The sequence below is a fragment of the Pleurodeles waltl genome, chromosome 6 (genome assembly GCF_031143425.1).
Source record: "Pleurodeles waltl isolate 20211129_DDA chromosome 6, aPleWal1.hap1.20221129, whole genome shotgun sequence".
Classification (NCBI taxonomy): Eukaryota; Metazoa; Chordata; class Amphibia; order Caudata; family Salamandridae; genus Pleurodeles; species Pleurodeles waltl.
The window spans coordinates 1,273,812,374-1,273,833,111 of NC_090445.1; the positions used below are offsets into that span (position 1 = coordinate 1,273,812,374).

A 20,738-nucleotide genomic window follows, 5' to 3' on the forward strand; every position below is an offset into this window, starting at 1 on the left:
CATATGATTAACACTCTTTCCCCATAGAAACCTGTGGATTGTACACCGCACTAGGAGAGTACTTATTTCACCATGCCTATCCTTATTGATGGTCCAGAAAATGATGTTTTAGATTTCACTAATATCCCTGGTTTTTGGTTTATAACATGATGGTTCAGTTGTGAATCGTAGATTACAGGACTGTAAGAGAGACAATTCAACGGAGAGACAATTGTCTGGAGAGACAATTTCAACGGATTCAAATTACATATTTGAACAAGCTTCTCTTTTTTTTTTAAACATTTAGATTAATTTCACTGTACAAAACATCAAGCTACCTTCTTGAGCATATCAATCAGGAAACAAATAACATTGTTTGACCAAACTGGATAATAAAAAGTGAAGCTGCTTTCAACAAAACTCTCAAGAATTCTGTAGCCCTCTCCAACGTTCATGCATCGTGTTCAATATCAGGAAATTAAATATGTCTATACTTGCATAGAGACAGAAAAGCCCTCTGCATGGTCAAAGGCGTGTACTTCTGTCCTGAGAGACCAACTGTACTGTTGTCTGGACCCCTAATGCTGATTTTTTTTGTCATAGGTAAAAACAGCTCATGCATGTGCACCATGACATAGGCCTGTTTCAATGATTACGGTCTTTTTGGACCTGGATGGGGGCCCACAGCACCACCCTTCTAGTGACTGAATGCTACTGCTTTACCAAGCATTAAGCAGCATAAGCATGGTGGTGGCAGCATACAGTGTAATCATCAGTAGTAGTGAACAGGAAAGATCTGCTGCTATGTGCTCAGCTCATCCTTGGCCTACATCAGGTAGACGTGGAGTGCTGCAGAGTGCAGCACAGGAATAGCGACTCTGCTGGATGTATTTGTGTCCAGGAAAGGGTACAGTACAGAGTAGAGCAGTAACTGTGTAGTACGCGTGGGATTAGTGCGTGTGCTGAATGTATGTATGCCTGCAGGGAATTCATTACATAAGAGATGTAATGCTATGCAGGTCATGCAGTACATGAAGGGTAAAGCGTTCTGCAGCCTGCATGTGGTAAGTATGTGTGCTGGCAGTGTGTGTTAGCAAATAGCCCACCCTGCTACAATACTGAAAATCTACTGTACTGAACAGTGCACGCATACTGAATATGTGTCCTGCATTTATGTGTGTCTGAAATGACATGCATAGAGGTAACAGTACTGGATAATATGTGTGCTGTGGATGTACACTGAGTGGAAATGTGTCTGTAATGGTACATTGCATAGAGGACCCTGGGTTCCATTTTGGGGAGCTCAGGTCTGTCTGGTGAGGACATGAGGAGTAGAGGAATCCCCAAGAGATATTTGCATATTGCTGCATTCCTGTGAGCTGGGAGGGGCACACTCTAGTGGACTGGTGGAAGAGATTCCCTCTTTACACTTAAAAAGTGTGATCTTTGATTCAATGATAGATCATAAGAAAGGGGCCCGGACACACCTCAGGGAGAAAGGAGGCTAATAAGAAATTATAAAGAGTGTGACTGGGACCCAAGGTTTAACCGTTTGATGCACATATCACTGTGTCTGACATCCAAGTGTGAACTGTAGGCATTCCTATGAACTGTGTTGTGGATCTATCAACTTTGGAGTCTTCCCTGCTGTGACAGAAAACCTTTCATGAGAAAAGAAAAAATTTACACTTCAAAAGCAGAAGAACCCCAACATAAAAAATTAGAGGTTCAGAGCCTAAATCACATTTAGGCCCATATTTATACTTTTTTTGCGCTGCATTTGCGTCATTCTTTTGACGCAAAAGTAGTAAAAATTTTCCAAATACAATTATATTTTGTAAGTTTGCGCCGATTTTATGACAAAAAACAATGCAATTGATTACCTAAAAAGGATAAATATGGGCCTTAGTGTCTGGAAAATAACTATAAGAAGGGAAGGTTGAGACTTAACTTTGGAGCACAGCGGCCTTTCGGCGCCGAACCTGGAGCATTACTATTTGGCCTCACAACTTCAGTGGGTGTCCCGATGGCTGGCGGAACTTTATCTTTCTGACACGGCGACCACCTCGAGGCCCTGGACACTTGCGCAACTAACACACCTTTTCACCCACTCACACACTCGGCGCCAGTTGAAGAGCTCTCACTTAATGTAGCCCATCACTGTTACCGCAGGTGCCTACATCTTACAAAAGGGGCCATCCCATTTGCCCCGGCCTTGACGCTGCTGGGTACACCTAGCGGCCCTGGAGTCACATCTGCCATTGAACTCTGGCCATGGCATGCTGTGGACTTATACACGCTGGGCGCCCTCTATAGCGATGACACACTGACTCCATTTCCTGCACTGCTGGCTGAAACAGGCCTCCCGGTAGGACAGTTCCTGTTATATAACTCGTTGTTGAGGTCATTATCAAGCAGGTGGGGGGACCTGTCAACCACACCTCAAACTAATTTACTAACACAATATGTGCAGGTTATGGGGCAGGCATCCGAATAGATGGTTCACCTACGTGCTTCGAGCTCACACGCAGCATGATCATAGTGTGCTGCGCACTGCATGGGAGTGGGACTCTGGCATTTTCTTTCACAGGTGCAGTGGAGATCAGTCCTGTCCAGCCATACAACTATCCCCTGCAACTCCAGATTCCGACTCATCCAATTCTATATTATTCATAGAACATATCTTACTCCGGCCCGCATTAATAGATATTTCTGCCGCACTGACGCAGCCTGCCCCCGTTGCAAACAAATAAATGTAGATGTCCTCCACATGATGTAGTCTTGCCCCTTCTTACATAACTACTGGGGCGCTATTGTGGCGTGTTTGTCGATATGCACTTCGAGTTCGCTGCCACACACATGGGAAGCTTGCGTGTTAGGCCCATTTCCTAGAAGGACGGACTGCAAGGCTACGCCAGATTCCTAGACCTTGGGCTTTTTACAGCCAAACGGTTGATAACCCGGAGATTGAAAGCTGCCAAAGCACCAACAACGATAGCCTGGAAACATTCCTTTCTGACATGGGCAGAGGCTGAAAGGGCGGCGTAGAGGCAAAAGGACACACTTGGCCTACGTAAATATCCCCTCTCTGATAGCTGGGGGCGATGTTGACATCTTTGCATGATCCAGAGGCAGACATTGACGTCATTACGACAGCTCAATTACCCACAGCAGCCCAGCAGCCATAGTCTTTTTTCAATGTGTTGGGAGTGTCATTGGTAATGTGCTAACTTATTACACTTTAATACAAGGATCCAAATTGGTTTGGTGGTGGCACTCTACATTTTGACACAAGCTAATCACTTTATGTATGGACATTACTGTAATCCCGCCAAGGAACTCCTTGCATACGGGAGCATTAAATTGCTTGTTTTGGGCTCCATATTCCATTGAATTTTCTTGTTATTGTATTTTACTGTTTTGCTTAACATTGCCCTAGAATTCGCATTTACACACAAATCCATAGTCGCTCTTGCTGCCATCTGATGGAGCAATAGAGTTACTAGATACTTCAATATATATATTCAAGCACATGTAGTTAACCAATCAATGCACAAGTTATCCATGCTAAAGACTCCACAGACACTACTGGTTGCAATATGTAGTTCACATGTTTTGGTAGCCAGCACAACAGTTCTTCATTCTAGACACTGTTCACTATACCACCGATTGTGAATCTCATGTGACCCATAAGATATGTGACTACTGTACTAATATGCTATGAGGAACGACATCAATCTAATGTTATGTTCTGTTACTGTTAATAAACAATAAAAAGATTCATGCAAAGAAGGTTGAGACCCCATTGTTTGTTATCCGGCAAGTAGGACTTTGTGAGGAGAGGAAGCTCTGCAAGACTTCTGCCTGTGATCATGACCGAGGGAAAAGGCCTGCTAGTCTCCCTGCTGGGTGAAGTGACATCAGCCAGGGAAAACCAAGATCATCTGCCCCAGACCCTGGAGCACCAGCGCCTGGCTGCTTGCCCAAGCCAGCGTGTCCTGTGAGGAAGAGGAAATCGGAGAAAGCAAGGTCCAGTGAAGAGTCCTACCAAGGGGACTCACTGAGTGAGATGTGGGGGAAAGCTGTGCATTGATCAGGTCATTTCTCATGTGTAGGAATAATCCGATGACCCTCTCTTATTGTATGCCAGAAGAGGTCTGCCATGACCTGAGCAATGTAGTGTGTGCTGTGCAGGAAGCACCATGTCCACCCTGCCTCATTACAAGGACCTTGTATGCCAGAAGTGCTCGTCATTTAAGTTTGTTACCAGCTTGTCAAGGTTTGTGTCCACCTTAATCAGTGATCCCAAATGCCAGGAGGGCCTGCCATGGTGAGGGCAAGTGCACCAAAGAAGTCCACCCCTTAAATGAGAGCACCATTACAAACACTTATGCCAGAAGGTGTTGCCAATAGTAGCATTGCCTGGAGTTTGGGTGGTTGCCGGACAAACAATTGCAGCTGTGACCAGCAGTTCAAGCCAGCACACCAGGACCTGCATGTGACTGATAAGGTGAGCATCATCAAGGATGCTGCCGCATCACACCCTTGCTGAACTCCAGTTGGGAGCTGGAGGATCAAATTCCACACCCTGTGAGGGAAAAGTGATTCACCTCATCTTCACGGAGCAGGATCGGCTCCGATTGTTCGGACAAGCCAGCAGTGCTGCTTGAGGGAGACTGCACGCTTGCCGAGTACTGCTGGGTGTACGGCAAGCAGCCTGACTTCTCCAAACAGGATCAAGACTAGCCAGCACCTGCAAAGAGGGCAATCACAGCTGAGCACTTCCATACTGTCAAAGAGAGTGAGGCTAGAATTATGCCTGTGGTGACACAAGTGGCTCGCTGTTGATGGTGCTGCAGCACCATAAACACTTTGACTAATTCTTAGAGTCAAAGGGGCCTCTTCAGTACGGCCTATTAGTGAGCATTCCCTGGTTGCGGCCATCAATGATTGGGGAATATCCCTTACCATATTCTAATAAAAGGGTGAGACAGGGATTTTTCTGACAACTACTAGAGCTCCAACCTCAGGGTGATTGTGTTGTTGCTCATGAATGTCATTATTCCTTTGAATGTGTAGTGTTAAAAATAAAATGCTTTTCTTTCTTATAAAAGTAAGTATTTGATTGGACTTTGATTTACTGTTAGTATTGTGTGCACTTTGAATTATGAGTCATGTTCACTCATCTGTATCTACACTCCCCCGAAACATCCCCCCCACAAAAGGAGCCTTTGATTGTTCGTCCACAGCTACCACTGACAGTCTAGTGCTGAAGGGGTACTTGGCCTAGTTGCTCTGGATCCACAGTAGATCAGGCCCCGAAGCATCAGGAGTAAAAGGCCTCAACCACCATGGTGGGCTCAGTATCCCGTGTATGGCCCATAGCGCTCTGAAAGGGATTCTGACAACTTGCCTTTCGGTGTCTGGGTGCTTTCACATGCTCTATCGATTTCCCAGGATCCTCACTATTATCCTATTATCCAGTGGAATGTGCATACCTGTGATGTAGTGTCTATGTTCCCTGTCTATCTGTGGGGCTTGACCTCCACATTTCTGGAGAGATCAAGGACAATGACTTCATGGAAGGGTTGGTGGATTCTAGGGCATTGGCACCTGAACTCAGTATTGTGCACTCTGCGGTGGCCTGTGTACTAAAGTAATGGCTGAGCCTTGACCTTTGGAGGCATGCATCAATGTCCATGCCATAGTAATTCTACAATTGTTATGCAGTATCACCAGATTAATACATCCACACACATTTGTCTAATATTAAAATAGTTATGTGTCTAATGGTGTTTATTAGTTTCAGTAGTGATGTCTACTTCAGCAGCAAACTTTTATTTAATAGTGTCTATTAGTGTTTCTGGTTTCAGTAGATTTTGTTTGGATTGAAGCAGTTGAATTTACATTGTTTCTGATGGATACAACTACCTGTGGATTCCTCACCTCATGAATACTCCCATGGCGCCAGCATTCAACGGAAATCTTCTTACTAGTCTCTGCACGTCGACGAGGACGTCACTGTCTCGCACGCGACGCCGTCTGACGTCATACAGGCAATAAGAGGTCCTCGACGACGTGCGGACGTCAGTTCCCTTTTTTCCGTGCATTCGAAACGGTTATCTTCGAGGGAGCAACTGTTACTCTTGCGGTTACAGTGTATATCTTGCTGCGTACTCTTTCTCTGTGGAAATAATGTCGCAGAGAAAGTCTGGATTTAAGCCTTGTCGTGAGTGTGGAGGCAAGATGTCGGTGACGGATCCTCATTCCGATTGCCTTTGGTGTTTGAGCTCCGACCACGACGTCTCGACTTGTGATTCATGTCAGCACATGAATCCGAAGGCCCTTAAAGAACGTGAGGCGAAGCTGTTTATGGCCAAGTCAAAGGAGAAGCATCACAAGAAGTCTTCTCCAAGACATCGGCGTCATCGAGACTCCCGGCGCCGTAGAGAATCTCGGCGTCATTCAAGGGAGGCTCGTTCCAGGTCTCCGGATCGGCGCCGAAAGACATGGGAGGTCAGCCCCACGGTGACGCCGCATCCTTCGACGCCGTTGCCCTCTCCGGCGTCACCAACTTCGCCTGGACAGGCGTCAGTGATTGAGGTATTGGAGCCTCAAGTGTTTTCTCCGGCGCAGACGCCGAGGCCGACGTCGGGGTCGCCTCCGAGACAGGCACCCCAGTATCCGGCTTTTCCCACCCCTGGAGCCGATAGTTCCGCATTCTTGAATGCGATGTATGCCATCTTCCAACAGATGGCTCCAGGGGGTGCTCCGGCTGGGCCTTTGGCCTTTTCTTTGGGTGATCCTGCGCCTCTTCGGCCGGCACCCTTTATGCCCTTTCTCCCGTTTGGGAACGTGGGCTCGGCGCCAGTGTCGGCGCCGGTGGCCGCTCCGGTGGCTTCGGAGGGATTGGCCCCAGGGATTTCCATCCCGTCGACGTCGAGATTTCGGCCTGTGACTCCGGTGGGTCCATCTGTTTCAGCTGCTCTTCAGTCGGCGCCGAAGTTACCCGTGGCGCCGGATGCGGCGTCGGTGGCTTCGGAAGATCGGCGCCGATCTCCGACTTCGGCGGAGGCATTGTCGACTCCGCGGATTGAGCAACGACTGCATTCAAGGAGGCGTGCTCTCCGGGTACTAGAAGAGCAGGAGTACCAACGAGCCCTAGAGGAAGGAGAGCTAGAGGACTCGGGTGATGGGCTGCGTGGACTGGAGTCGGCCAGTGGGCTGGACACTTCTCCTGAGTGGGACCTTTCGTCCCCGGGGGAATATACTGAGGAAGCTGCTTCCTTTCATACAGTGGTACGGAACGCAGCTAGTTTTTTGGACCTGCCTTTGCCGGTGGTGGAGGCGAAACAAAACCTTTTGACGGAGGTGTTGCATCCGGCCTCAGCCGCGGCGGAGCCTCTGTTACCTTTTAATGACGCTCTGCTGGATCCGGTTTTAGAGGTGTGGAAGAGGCCGGCATCTTCCCCAGCAGTTCACAGAGCCGTGGCCAGGAGGTATCGGACGGCTCCAACTGATCCTGGTTTCCTATCTAGACACCCTACGCCGGAGAGCTTGGTAGTGCAGGCCTCCTGTTCGTCCAAGTCAGCGCCTGGTTCTTTCCCGACGGTGCCTGGGGACAGAGACTCAAAAAAGCTAGAGGCGCAGTCGAAGAAGATTTTTTCGTCCTGCAGTCTGGCGTTAAAAGCCACTAATGCGACCTGTATCCTGGGGAGGTATATTCATGCTCTGATGGATGACATCTCCTCTTCATTTACAGAGCTTCCCCAGGGTCTTTTGGATCTTGTCTCTGATGCCCAGGCTGCTGCGACCCAAATTATCCAGACGGGACTGGATACCACCGACTCGGTAGCCAGAGCAATGGGCACAACTGTGGTGGAAAGGAGACAGGCCTGGCTCCGTAACTCGGGCTTTTCGGCAGATGTACAGTCCACATTGTTGGATCTCCCGTTTGATGGGGACAAACTGTTTGGGGCTAAGGCTGATTCGGCCTTGGAACGTTTTAAGGAGAGCAGGGCCACGGCTAAGTCGTTGGGACTCCAAGCTCCTTCTTCCACGGCCTCTTCCAGATTCTTCAGGAGGTTTCGTGGATTTGGGCGTGGCTCTTCCTCCTCTTCCTTTCGGGGAAGATATCAGCAACCTGCCTCTTCCCATCCCTATAGATCTTTTAGGGGGAGGGGTAGGGTCCGCACCAGGGGAGCCTCTCAGCAGCACTCTGCCTCTTCCTCATCCTCTGGCGGGGTGCAGCAGGGGAAGCAGCCTTAGGCTTCCACCATTTCCCACTCACTCCTCTCCTGTAGGGGGAAGATTACAGCATTTTCTCACCAAATGGGAGACTGTTACGTCGGACACTTGGGTTCTCAGTGTTGTGGGAAAAGGCTACACCCTTCCCTTTCGGGAGTTTCCGCCCCTCATCCCGCCCCGCCCTTCGTATTGTTCACAAGAACACCTCCTGTTGCTAGAACAGGAGGTAGAAGTCCTCCTTTTAAAGGGCGCGGTGGAGTTGGTCCCGGAGCAGGAAAGGGGTCAAGGAGTTTACTCAAGGTATTTCCTGATTCCCAAGAAGGATGGTCGTTTGAGACCAATTCTGGACCTGAGGATCTTGAATTGGTTCCTCAAGCAGGAAAAGTTCAAGATGCTGACCCTAGCACAGGTGCTTTTGGCGTTGAACATGGAAGACTGGATGGTGTCTGTCGACTTGCAGGATGCTTACTTTCATATCCCGATACTCAAGTCACACAGGAAGTATCTCCGGTTTGTGGTGGGTTCGCAACACTACCAGTTTACGGTCCTTCCGTTTGGTCTTACTTCAGCACCTCGAGTCTTCACGAAGGTGATGTCGGTGGTTGCGGCAGAGCTCAGAAGGAAGGGGATAGCAGTATTCCCTTACTTGGACGATTGGTTGATCAAAGCCAAGTCCCCGGAGCTTGTGTTGCGTCATCTGCAGTCAACAACCCAGTTGTTGTTCGACCTGGGCTTTTCGGTGAACGAGCCCAAATCTCACCTAGAGCCCTCTCAGCGCCTCCTGTTCATAGGGGCAGTACTGGATACAACATTGGGTCGGGCCTTTCCTCCGCCTCAGCGGATTCAAGATATTCAGGATTTGGTTCCAATGTTTCGAAATGGAGCGGTAGTTCCAGTCCTCAAGGTCCTTCGTCTGCTCGGTCTTTTTGCCTCCTGCATTCTGTTGGTCACGCATGCTCGCTGGCACATGAGGGCTCTTCAGTGGTGCCTCCGAAGGCAGTGGTCTCAACACAGAGGGGATCTAGAGGGTACTGTCAAGATCTCCAGAGATGCTGCTGTGGATTTGAAGTGGTGGATTGCAAGCAACAATCTTTCACAAGGAAAGCCGTTCCAGCAGTCACCACCAGTGGCCACAGTCATAACGGATGCTTCCACTCTAGGGTGGGGAGCTCATCTGGGGGATCTGGAGATCAAAGGTCTTTGGTCTCCAGAGGAACAGATTTTTCACATCAATCTGTTAGAGTTACGGGCTGTACGTCTGGCTCTCAAGGCCTTCCTCCCTTCCCTTCGTGGTCAGTCGGTACAGGTCCTAACGGACAATACTACCACGATGTGGTACATAAACAAGCAGGGAGGAGTGGGGTCGTACCTTCTCTGCAGAGAAGCTCTTCGACTATGGTCCTGGGCAAAGGACCATCGGATTTGCTTGATAGCAAACCATCTGGCCGGAGTCTTGAACGTGCGTGCGGACAGTCTCAGTCGCCACTTCTCGGCAGACCACGAGTGGCGTCTCCATCCAGATTAAGTCCGTTTAATCTTCCAGAAGTGGGGGTTTCCTCGGGTAGATCTGTTCGCCACTCGAGAGAACGCGCATTGTCCGTTGTTCTGCAGCCTTCAGTATCCGATGCAGGAAGCGTTGGGGGACGCGTTTCAAATGACCTGGTGCGGCCAGTTGCTTTACGCGTTTCCTCCCATACCCTTGATTCCTCGAGTATTGAGGAAGATTCGCCAAGACCGGGCTCTAGTAATCTTAATAGCTCCGGATTGGCCAAGGAGGGTGTGGTACTCCGACCTTCTCCAACTCTCAACGTGCCCGCCGCTCCGTCTCCCTTTCAGGGCAGACCTCCTCTCACAGTCGCAGGGGCAGGTTCTACACCCCAACCTCCAGAGTCTGCACCTACATGCCTGGAGATTGAACGGGGCAACCTGAGTTCCTTCTCTCTCCCGCCTGAGGTAGTGGATGTTATATTAGCGGCTAGGCGACACTCCACTAAATCTATCTACGCTAATAGGTGGTCTAAATTTGTTGCGTGGTGTGGAGAGAGGCAGATTGATCCTTTACATGCTCATCTATCGGACGTTTTGTCTTTTGCTCTATCTCTGGCGCAGAAAGGTTGTGCAGTGGCTACCATTAAAGGTTATTTATCGGCCTTGTCAGCCTTCATATGTCTTCCAGACCAACCATCTTTATTTAAATCCCCTATTGTTATCAGATTCTTGAAAGGTCTTCTAAATCAATATCCTCCAAAGCCATTCGTTATGCCGCAATGGGATTTGTCCTTAGTCCTGACTTTCCTTATGGGGTCCCCTTTTGAACCTATGCATTCTTGCCCCTTGAGGTATTTGGTTTTAAAAACAGTCTTCCTGATAGCTATAACATCAGCAAGGAGAGTGAGTGAGTTGCAGGCCTTATCAGTAAAACCCCCTTATACAACTTTTTATGGGGATAAGGTGGTGTTGAGGACCAAGGCTGCTTTCCTCCCGAAGGTTGTTTCACCCTTCCATTTGGCTCAGGCAATTACTTTGTCCACGTTCTATCCTCCGCCTCATCCTTCCAAAGAGGAAGAAAGACTGCACCGTCTGGACCCAAAGAGAGCGTTGAGCTTCTTTATCGATAGAACAAAGGATTTCAGGCTGGAGGATCAGCTGTTTATTGGATACGTGGGCAAGAGGAGAGGAAAGGCAGTCCACAAGAGAACACTATCCAGGTGGGTTGTTCTTTGCATTAAAATATGTTACTCTTTGGCAAAGAAGGATCCTCCTGAGGGCATTAGAGCTCATTCCACCAGAGCTAAGTCGGCCACTTCGGCCTTAGCCAGAGGTGTTCCTGTGGTCGACATCTGCAAGGCCGCAACTTGGTCGTCCCTTCACACTTTTGCAAAACATTACTGTTTAGATTCTGAGGTTAGAAGGGACGGCCATTTTGCACGGTCAGTGCTGCAGGATTTCTTGGTTTGACCATTTAGGCACCCACCGCCGGGCGTGGTACTGCTTTGGGACTCTATTCATGAGGTGAGGAATCCACAGGTAGTTGTATCCATCAGAAGAACGAGTTACTTACCTTCGGTAACGACTTTTCTGGTGGATACATTAGCTACCTGTGGATTCCTCACGGTCCCACCCGCCTCCCCGTTGCCTTTATGGTCTTGCCAAGTAATCCTTGAGTGCGCTCCTCTTGGTCTTTGAGGGTGCAATAGATGTATATATATAATATATTTATATATATATAGGTATATGTGTATATATCTTTATGTATATACTTGGTGTGTGTATATATTTTAAAAGAGAGAGTTTTATATATATATATATATATATGTACATAAAAAGATTTACAGTTATTCATACAATGTGGTGTATTTTTACAATATAATGGATGTTGCTTTGTTCTTTCATTGCATTGCCTGGTTGTTCTCATGCACGTAAAAAATGATTGGTACTGACGTCCGCACGTCGTCGAGGACCTCTTATTGCCTGTATGACGTCAGACGGCGTCGCGTGCGAGACAGTGACGTCCTCGTCGACGTGCAGAGACTAGTAAGAAGATTTCCGTCGAATGCTGGCGCCATGGGAGTATTCATGAGGTGAGGAATCCACAGGTAGCTAATGTATCCACCAGAAAAGTCGTTACCGAAGGTAAGTAACTCGTTCTTTTGTCCCAGTGGACTTAAGTAGCCAAAGGTCCAGAAAATTAAATGCCACAACTAGCTCTCTTTTAAATAATTAAGAATTTATAAACTGCAATCTGCGACCTTCTCCCACTTTTCCTTTTCCTGCCATCTGGCACACTGGGCTTGACAACAAAGTATTGGTTATTTAGTAAACAAAAATGCGGCCTCCTGATATCAGAATCCACTTTTTTACCCTACAACTACCTACACTGGGTAGAAAAAAGAAAAATATATGAGAATGATATTGAGACCTAAGATAATGAGATTCCTCCAATAATCACTGAGGATTGGAATAAATGTACCTATCTCAAGATAGAGCAAGACCTTTGACAGGTGAAAATCTAAGCATCTTTTCATGGGCTGTAAAAATAATTTAATGACCATCTCTTTTATAAGGTTATGTAGAAATCATATTTGAATACTGGAGCAAAACGCACCTTGTATTTCAGTTATATTACAGAGATGTGTCCCAGAGTTAAGCTCCTCTTCATTAAAATATGTGAACAATGTCTTCTTGGTTTTCTTTGATTGAAAAAGACTTGCATCAGCAGGTTTACATCTCTCTTTATTCACTTTGTGGCTCTCTTCTGTTATAAAGGCGGGTGATTTTACCAAGCTGAAAAGGATTGTCAGCTTTGCTGGTATGAGTTGAAAACGACTCTGAGATGTTGGGTGACCAAAGTAATGGAAGCCATTCAACATCAGTCAAGTCACCAAGTTTGCGCAGCTTGTCTTTCTGAATGAGGTCACACTGTTGTATGAGGACACCAAATGGAGGGCCAGGATAGCCTGGTTTAGAGGGAAATTGCTGTGATGGACCTTTCTGTCACCTTGGTTACCATGCAGCACTTGACTTATTGAAGTACCACATACAAGGCAACCACTATTTCATGAAGAACCAGTGTCCAGGCAACCATCTTGAAAAGGCCCCACACACCATGTGGTATCCAGGCACAAATATATTTGACCATGATATCAAACTGTAATAAATCAGACATTCATTTTTAACTATTTTATACAGTATGTAGCAAACTATTGAGTTCACTATACTTATTGAGGAATTAAATATATTGCTCTTGTTCATAGTGCAATTCATACAAACAGTCATACTCAAATTCCAAAAATACAAAATTCAGTATAATTTTGGGTGCTGATGAACATCGTTCAGGCTCTTGACACAGAACTTTATCAAGGATACCTGTATTGATAGGTCACACATACTTGCTTAAATAAGCAAAAAAGAACCCTAAACTAGTTTTGTTATGCTATAATTATGTATAAAGTACACTTATGCAGACGTTTCTTGGCGCTCTTGATAGACACATATTTTCACAGACAACAGCTAAAACATATAATGGTTTTTAGGGAATAGGAAAGACTTCAGATATAGTCTAAACCAGAGTAGGGATGGTTCAACACATAGGGATGAAGCAAAGGAATTTCACATACATTCTGCGGCAACCGAAAATGAGCAGTCACAGAACATAACTGTTCTTGTACTGGGAATACTGCCAAGAAAGAGATTATTGATCTTCCATTACTAGTTACAATATGCTGTTTAAATGTGGCAGACATGAAATTCAGTAATTGCAGGTACAACGTTAACATTGTTGGCTCACACATTGTAGACTATTGAATATCTTATAGATTTTAGTTTAACACCAGTTGGGTAGAAAGTTAATTTCACTGTTGCAGTAATATTTTTTTTTCCAGGAACTGTGACTGTTTTGAATTTATAGAAATATTATAATAGGAGTGGATTCATCGGGCTAGATATATCAATTTTCCCAATAGCGATTACCTAATTGTGATGTTTTTGCGAATCGCAATTAGGTAATCGCTATTTGAATTATGAAACTCCATGAGTTTCATTTAACGATTTCCAGTGGCTCGCAAATCGACCTACCTCATTAATATTCATGAGGTAGGTCGCAATTTGCGACCCATTGTGAATAACTACAATCACAAAGATGGTGGCCTGCTGGGCTCAGCAGACCACCATGTCTGTGATTGCTTTTAAATAAAGCAATCTTTTTTTTTTTTAATGCAGCCCGTTTTCCTTAAAGTAAAACAGGATGCGTTTAAAAAATAAAAGGTTTTCTTTTCATTTTTTAAGAGTAGGCAGTGGTCCTTTGGACCACTACCTGCTCTTTAAAAATGTTTTCACATGCATTCTCAAAGGGGGCGGGGTCCCTTGGGGATTCCTTCCAGTTTGCAAATGGTTTACCACCTACTTGAAGTAGGTGGTAAATGTGAATGTTTTGCGACCATATGTCGATCACAAAACATTCCTACATACCTCTGTGATTCGGTATTAGGAAGGGACGCCCATGACACATCCTTTCCTAATTCCAAATTGGTATGTAGTCGCAATTCCAATTTGTGATTCGGTAACAATTTACCGAATAGCAAATTGGGATTCATACATACCAAAATGCATTTTTGCGATCGCAAAAATGCTTGATGCATATGGCCCATCATTTCTGTAGCTATTGGTAATTGATTAACCATGCTGTTTAACACCAGAGCACAAGCCAGGGTTACACACGGGTAGACGGTGTTCAGTAGAGAGCTGTAGATCAACAAGGCCATGCACCAATTGAATGATAAAAAACTTTATACTATTGTCATGAAGAAATGTATACTAAAAGTGTAACAGGGATCTGGAAGCATCTGATTGATTGGAAGATAAGGGCCTATTTACATGGGAAGAATATGGTTTTTAAAAAAAAAGATTTTCCTAAGTTGCCAGTGCTATATCTCCTACCAAAAATACATAAAGATAATCAACATCCCCCAGGGAGACCTAATGTGTCTTCACGGGACAGTGCGTTAGAGAATGTGTCCAAATATGTAGATTTATTTTCTGAGAGAACTTGTGTCTAATTTGCCCTCATATGTCCAGGATACTAAGGACTTTTTAGGAAAACTGGAAGGGATATTATGGGAAGATGATTTCCTGCTTATAACTTTGGATCTTAATTCCCTATATACGATCATTGATCATGAAAAAGGAATTGAAGCGTGTAGGTATTTTTTGAGAGCTAGGCCCATCAACTATTTGGTACATACTGATATGATTATTGATATGATGAGATATTGTCCTATGAACAATCTTTTTCTATTCAATGGCGTACTGTACAAGCAGATGCTGGGGACTGCAATGGGAACTTGTTTTGCTCCCAGTTTTGCTAATTTGTTCCTGGGTTGTTCGGTGGAGGAGATTTCCAAAGACAGAGGCTTGCTTCTATTTGAACAGGTGGTATTGGGGCTCTGATTCACTAATGATTTATTCATTATTTGGAAGGGCACCAAAGGGGGAGTCATCAAATATATTGAAAAATTGACTAACAATAGTCACAGTATTGTCTTAAGTTCGAATATGAGTAGATCGACTATTGAATTTTTGGATGTTAGAATACAAATACAGAACAAGCAGATAAATACTAAATTGCTTTGCAAAAGTACTGCGGGAAATAGTTTGCTCCCCACACTTAGTAGTCATCCTGACAATTTTAAGTGGAGCATTCCTTATGGGGAGCTATTAAGAGCTGAACATAATTGCAGTACTAAAGAAGCATTCAATATTGAACAGATGAGAATGTAAATCAGATTCAAAGAAAGAGGCTATCCAGACTGGGTTATTAAGAAGGCTATTGAAAAAGTTAAACAGGTGGACAGGACACAGATGTTATTTAACAATGAACGGAACACAAGTGCAGTTGAGTGGAATGAGATCAGGATAATTAGGACATATAATGGGGATGCAGGGGAGATTAATAAACTATTGGTGAAGAACTGGGTGATTCTGAAAAGTGATCCTATTATTGGTTCATCAATCCAAAGGAGGCCATGCATCACATATAGAAAGGGTCTTAGGGGGTTATTCCAATTTTGGAGGAGGTGTTAATCCGTCCCAAAAGTGACGGAAAAGTGACGGATTTACCACCAGCCATATTACGAGTCCATTATATCCTATGGAACTCGTAATACGGCTGGTGGTATATCCGTCACTTTTGGGACGGATTAACACTCCTCCAAAGTTGTCATAACCCCCTTAGTCTATAAGATATCCTGACGTCTAATAATATTACCACTCCCTCTCAAATAAAAGATCACAATTTGCAGGGATTTCTCCCTTGTGACCACAGTAGAGCATGCTGCAACAGACTGATGCAAATCAGGTGGAAAAAGACACATCAAACAATTTGCTACTTGCAGTAGCACCTTTACCATCTGTGTACTGGAATGTCTGTGTCAACGGTGGTATGTGGGGAGCACCAAACATGTGGTTAAGAAAAGTGTGCTTGAACATATGTGAGCAATCACATCGAATGATCCCCACTATCCGGTTGCCAGACATTTCCAAGAATACCGTAATTCTGACAATTCTTCACTTGCTTACATCACTGTGGAACAGGTGCCATCTAATCACAGGGGTGGTAACAGACTAGTACAGTTAAGAAAGAAAGAATCTAATTATATTAGATCTGGAAACAAAAATACGAAAAGGATTGAACACTGAAGAAGAGTTAAATACCCATGTCTATGAAGGTTAAATAAACCACCAGAGTACATCTAGCATGTAGTATCATATATACAATGAATTGTGTATATAATGAATAGTGATTATTTTCCAATATTGCCTCTGTGTTGATTTGAAATTTGCGCACAATGTTTTTGCACAAAATTCTTGTACACTTGTTTGTACAATTTTTTTGTATAAATTTCCTTCATTAGGTCACTAACAATTAGATAGATTTATGTAGACTTTTTACCTTTGTGTCTATTGTGGTATTGTACATGTATTAATGTAGCGGGAAATCTCTTTGTCTGGGGTATTTTGTCTCCTTTTTTTAGAGTCTTCTTGTGTTGAGTTTATCTTGGGTTTGTGCACAGGTGACATGAATCACAAATAATGTTTTTGATTTTTAGATCTGTCCTCCTGCTGAGAAAGTCAATCAACGAATACAAAATTAGGCTATTGTCCAGACCTACCCACTTGGGATTTATGCTAAGTGTATTTTGACAGTAGCAGAATACTGGCGATTAGGACACAATATTGGGATCTGCTTTTACATTTCCTAAATCAATTACACTCACTGTTACAGTATCCTTGTTTCAGGTGTGGTGCCTCTAACGTGAGTTAAAAAGTAAAAAGTATCCGGAATATCTAAAAATATTTTCCAAAAATATTTTCCAAACAAATATGTTTTAAACATATATTTATTGATATATATGTTTCGTGTGGGACTAAGTGTTGATAACTTGATTTGATTAGAGCAACTGAGATACCTGTACATAAAAACGAATATCTTTTAGACTTATTTTTGCTCTGCCGGTGAACGTACCACCTCTTTACAGGCCGCTCGAACCCGGAAGGAGCACCTTCTGAATTGGATATATATATATATATATATATATATATATATATATATATATATTCATGTATTAAAAATTGAAAATAATAGATGAAGCTCTACAAATGACATGCAGTAGTTCAATAATTATTTAGTACTGTTAGCTATTATTTTATTGCAAATTGTAAATATCATATATACTAAGGTCAATATCAAATTGCCCATTTGGAATTTCCCATTCTGTAATTCCTGTATTATCCACATTCTAGGGAAGCAAATATGTGAACTTGGGTTATTATTGAAGATAGAAGACAAATGTAACAGTTTCCTGTGAAGCAGGTACTTTATGAAATAGGACATCTGACTTCACAGGCTGTAAATAGGTTACAGTGTGCACTGATGAAAGCAGCTCCGAGTGTCAATTGTAAAGAGACACCTCACTCTGGCTAAGAACTTAGATTTCAAGCTAATGTATGTCCCCGTGAAGCATTTCTAGTAGGATCCTAAGTAAAAGGTAGAGTATGTGAAATGTATGGGTAGAATATACTTTAAATTGTCTTTCTCATTCTAAAGATTCTAAGTAATCCAAACCAGTGGACTGGGAAAATAATAAATCCGATATCCTTTGCATTGCCTCGAATGATAATGTTGGCTGCTGCCCCATAATAGCGGCTGCGTAGTGGGGCGCATATGTACCTCTCCATTTCCAGTATTGCTGTTCCCACTGAGCCATGCCACTATTATCACATTGACACAAACGAACTGTTAGTTAGTGACCATGAAGCAGTACCACTTGATAAAATGTCCAGTACCAGTTCACCTCAATCTAGGCTTCATAGTGAGCACCATCCTTCTGTACATCAACAGTTAGGAGGGAGTAATGCGTGTTCATTTGTTTTTGGCACATGCACTATATTGGTACAAAGCAGTGCTTAATTTGTGCTTGTTGTTTCCGGTGCTGAGGGCCGGTGCTTATTCTACTACCTCAAGCATTATCTGCGAGCAAAAGACACATAAGGGAAAGACAGAGGAAGGGAAAAACGAAAAAGCGTCACAAAGGGAGAATGTAGAAAACAGCTAGGGTGAGCTGAAGGAGCAGGGAGTGGCTTTATACGGACTAAAGAGGCCCGAGATGGCTTCAGATTCACGCCGCCTCACTATTCCGTGTTCCCACATTTAAATTTAGCAGCCCCGTGTTTAAGAGGAGGGCTTTGGGCACCGGCACGTTTTTATTTTCAAATTAAACACTGGTACAAAGAGGTCTAATTTAGCAGCATCATGTCCACAAAGGAAAATCAGTCCCTAGTAGAAAAGTCAGATGACCTGTTTAGAAATTACAACCATATCTAATTAAATTAGCAGCAAAAAATTCACGTCAAAATGTTGTAGTAAATTTAGCATCATGTACGGTTAGAAAAATATCGGATTCCAAGATCTTTTTAAATTCAGAACACCACGAGAATAATTGTAGGCGGTCTATCTTTCGTTTATCAGTGTACATTGACTCTTTGAAGTTAATACTGAAGACATTCATTATGGTAAATTAAGGGATATGAAGACCATAGGAAGAAATCTAATAAAATATCAGGGCAAGGAAAGGGAACCATTCTGCTGTCTTTTTTCGGTAGGTAACGTTCTGATTAGTGTGATCTTCGGCAAAAGACCTAACTCTTTGAATTGTTGCACTCCTTGTTTTCCTCAGGGTCTAGTTTACTGTCTGAGGCTTGGAGAGAAGAACTGAGAGAACTTGCCGCTAAAGTTTGTACTTCTGGGGAATCGCAAAAGAAACAAGAAGTGAGTCAGACCTCAATGCTGATTGAGCGCATGCGGATGGTGGAAGCTGTGGGCATTGCATAAGGCTGGCCTAAATGGAAAAACTGTCTTGGGGTGCACTGTACCATATTTCTGATGACATTTCTTAGTAGATCTAAATAAGGCAAATTTAAAATGGCAGTAATGTTTGCTCAGCACGTGCTAAATACGGATGTCTGTATCTTCTTTTTTGTGAAAGGGTTAATTACACGATACCCTAATGGAATTGAGTCTGTCATCCATTGACTACTCAGGCTTTTATATATTTGGAAAATGTGTGAGCGCAAATTGTGTAAGTTATAGCCATTCTACACGTTCCCAGGTCTCTGTATCGTAAAACCCAATGAATGCGGCGAATTTGTTATGACATTACATTTGTATAGCATCTTAAACATGACATCCCAAATGGAATGGTATTGCTTACTATGCTACAGTTCAGTATTTCACAATCGGCCCTTAAAGTAAAACCATTTAGAAGCCCATTTGCAAAACCGAAATCGAGGAGCGACCTCAATTAACTCCCTCCACCATGAAACCATGGAAAGGTCAATGCTTAATTGGTGTAAGTGATTGTAATAGTAGGCACAGCCACTCATTTTTGGGGAATGGGACATTTTTATCATCAGATTTTGACCCAGGGCAAGAGAGGGAGAAGTTAAAAAGGTAGAAGGAAGGGGAAAAGAGAATCACGGGAATACAGTGAAAAGAGCAGATAATGAATTTACAATAGTGAGCTAAATATATAAGAAGTCTGGTGGTGGATGAAAGATGTATGATATGGGGTAAAGATTAATCAAACTTGTCATTTGGCAATCCTGACCTTCGCCGGCACCTTAAGCAGGCTTCCAGAATTAAAAAGATAGCTTTCACACTTTTCTTTTGCATTGTGAAAACTGTTTAGGTGTATCTTCTAAGATGAACAATGCTTCTTGAGTTCTTTTTGGGATATGCTCTAAAGCACCATCTAGCCTCATGTTGTATTTCTCCAAAACACTGACAGTGCTCAAATTTGCCCGTCTAGTGTTCAGGCTTGCGGATTGAGTGCCTCCCTCCTGCCCTATCTTCCTCTTTACTAGGACCTGCTCTCCGACCAACAGGGAAGGGTTTTACACACAAACCTTCAAAATCTACACCTCCATGCATGAAGGTTGAATGGATTCAATTGTCCTGAGGATATGGTGGATGCCATCTTGGCTGCTCAGCATCCAACCACAAAGTCAATCTATTCTGGACATTGGCCAAAGCTTGTGGCCTGGGGCAAAGACCTTTGGGTCACACCACTGTCACTGTAATGCTAAACTTTCTCATGCACTTCTGTCTGCCCTGTCTTTGGCTCCAAAAGATCGTGCCCAAGGCACTTTTACAGGTTATTTGTTACCTTCTTAGCCTTTCTATGGCTGCCTGATCAGCCTTCTCTGTTTAAGCCACCAGTTGTAATGCTTTTTTTGAAAAGTGCTTCCAAATGTTTCCTCCTGCGACTTTTGATATGCTGTAATATGACCTTAATTTGATTCTTACCACCTTAATGAGCATGCCTTTTGACTTTAAGCACATCAGTTCTTTTAGGCTATTACCCTTAAAAATGTCTTCCTTGTTGCAATTTGTTAGAAATGGGGTTTTTGGTTGGCAGTCAGGTTACCCCCTGTCCAAGCAAGGACCCTCACTCTAGTCA

The 20,738-nt window shown here is 44.0% G+C and overlaps 1 protein-coding gene across 1 annotated transcript in view; it reads left to right on the top strand.

Annotated features, from left to right (window-relative positions):
- TBATA (thymus, brain and testes associated) overlaps nt 1–20,738 on the top strand; it is a 198,553-nt gene that overhangs the window by 49,658 nt on the left and 128,157 nt on the right. Inside the window, exon 5 of the mRNA XM_069240572.1 lies at nt 18,957–19,048. Within this exon, the coding sequence (XP_069096673.1) occupies nt 18,957–19,048 (92 nt within the window). The remainder of the gene's footprint in view (nt 1–18,956; nt 19,049–20,738) is intronic.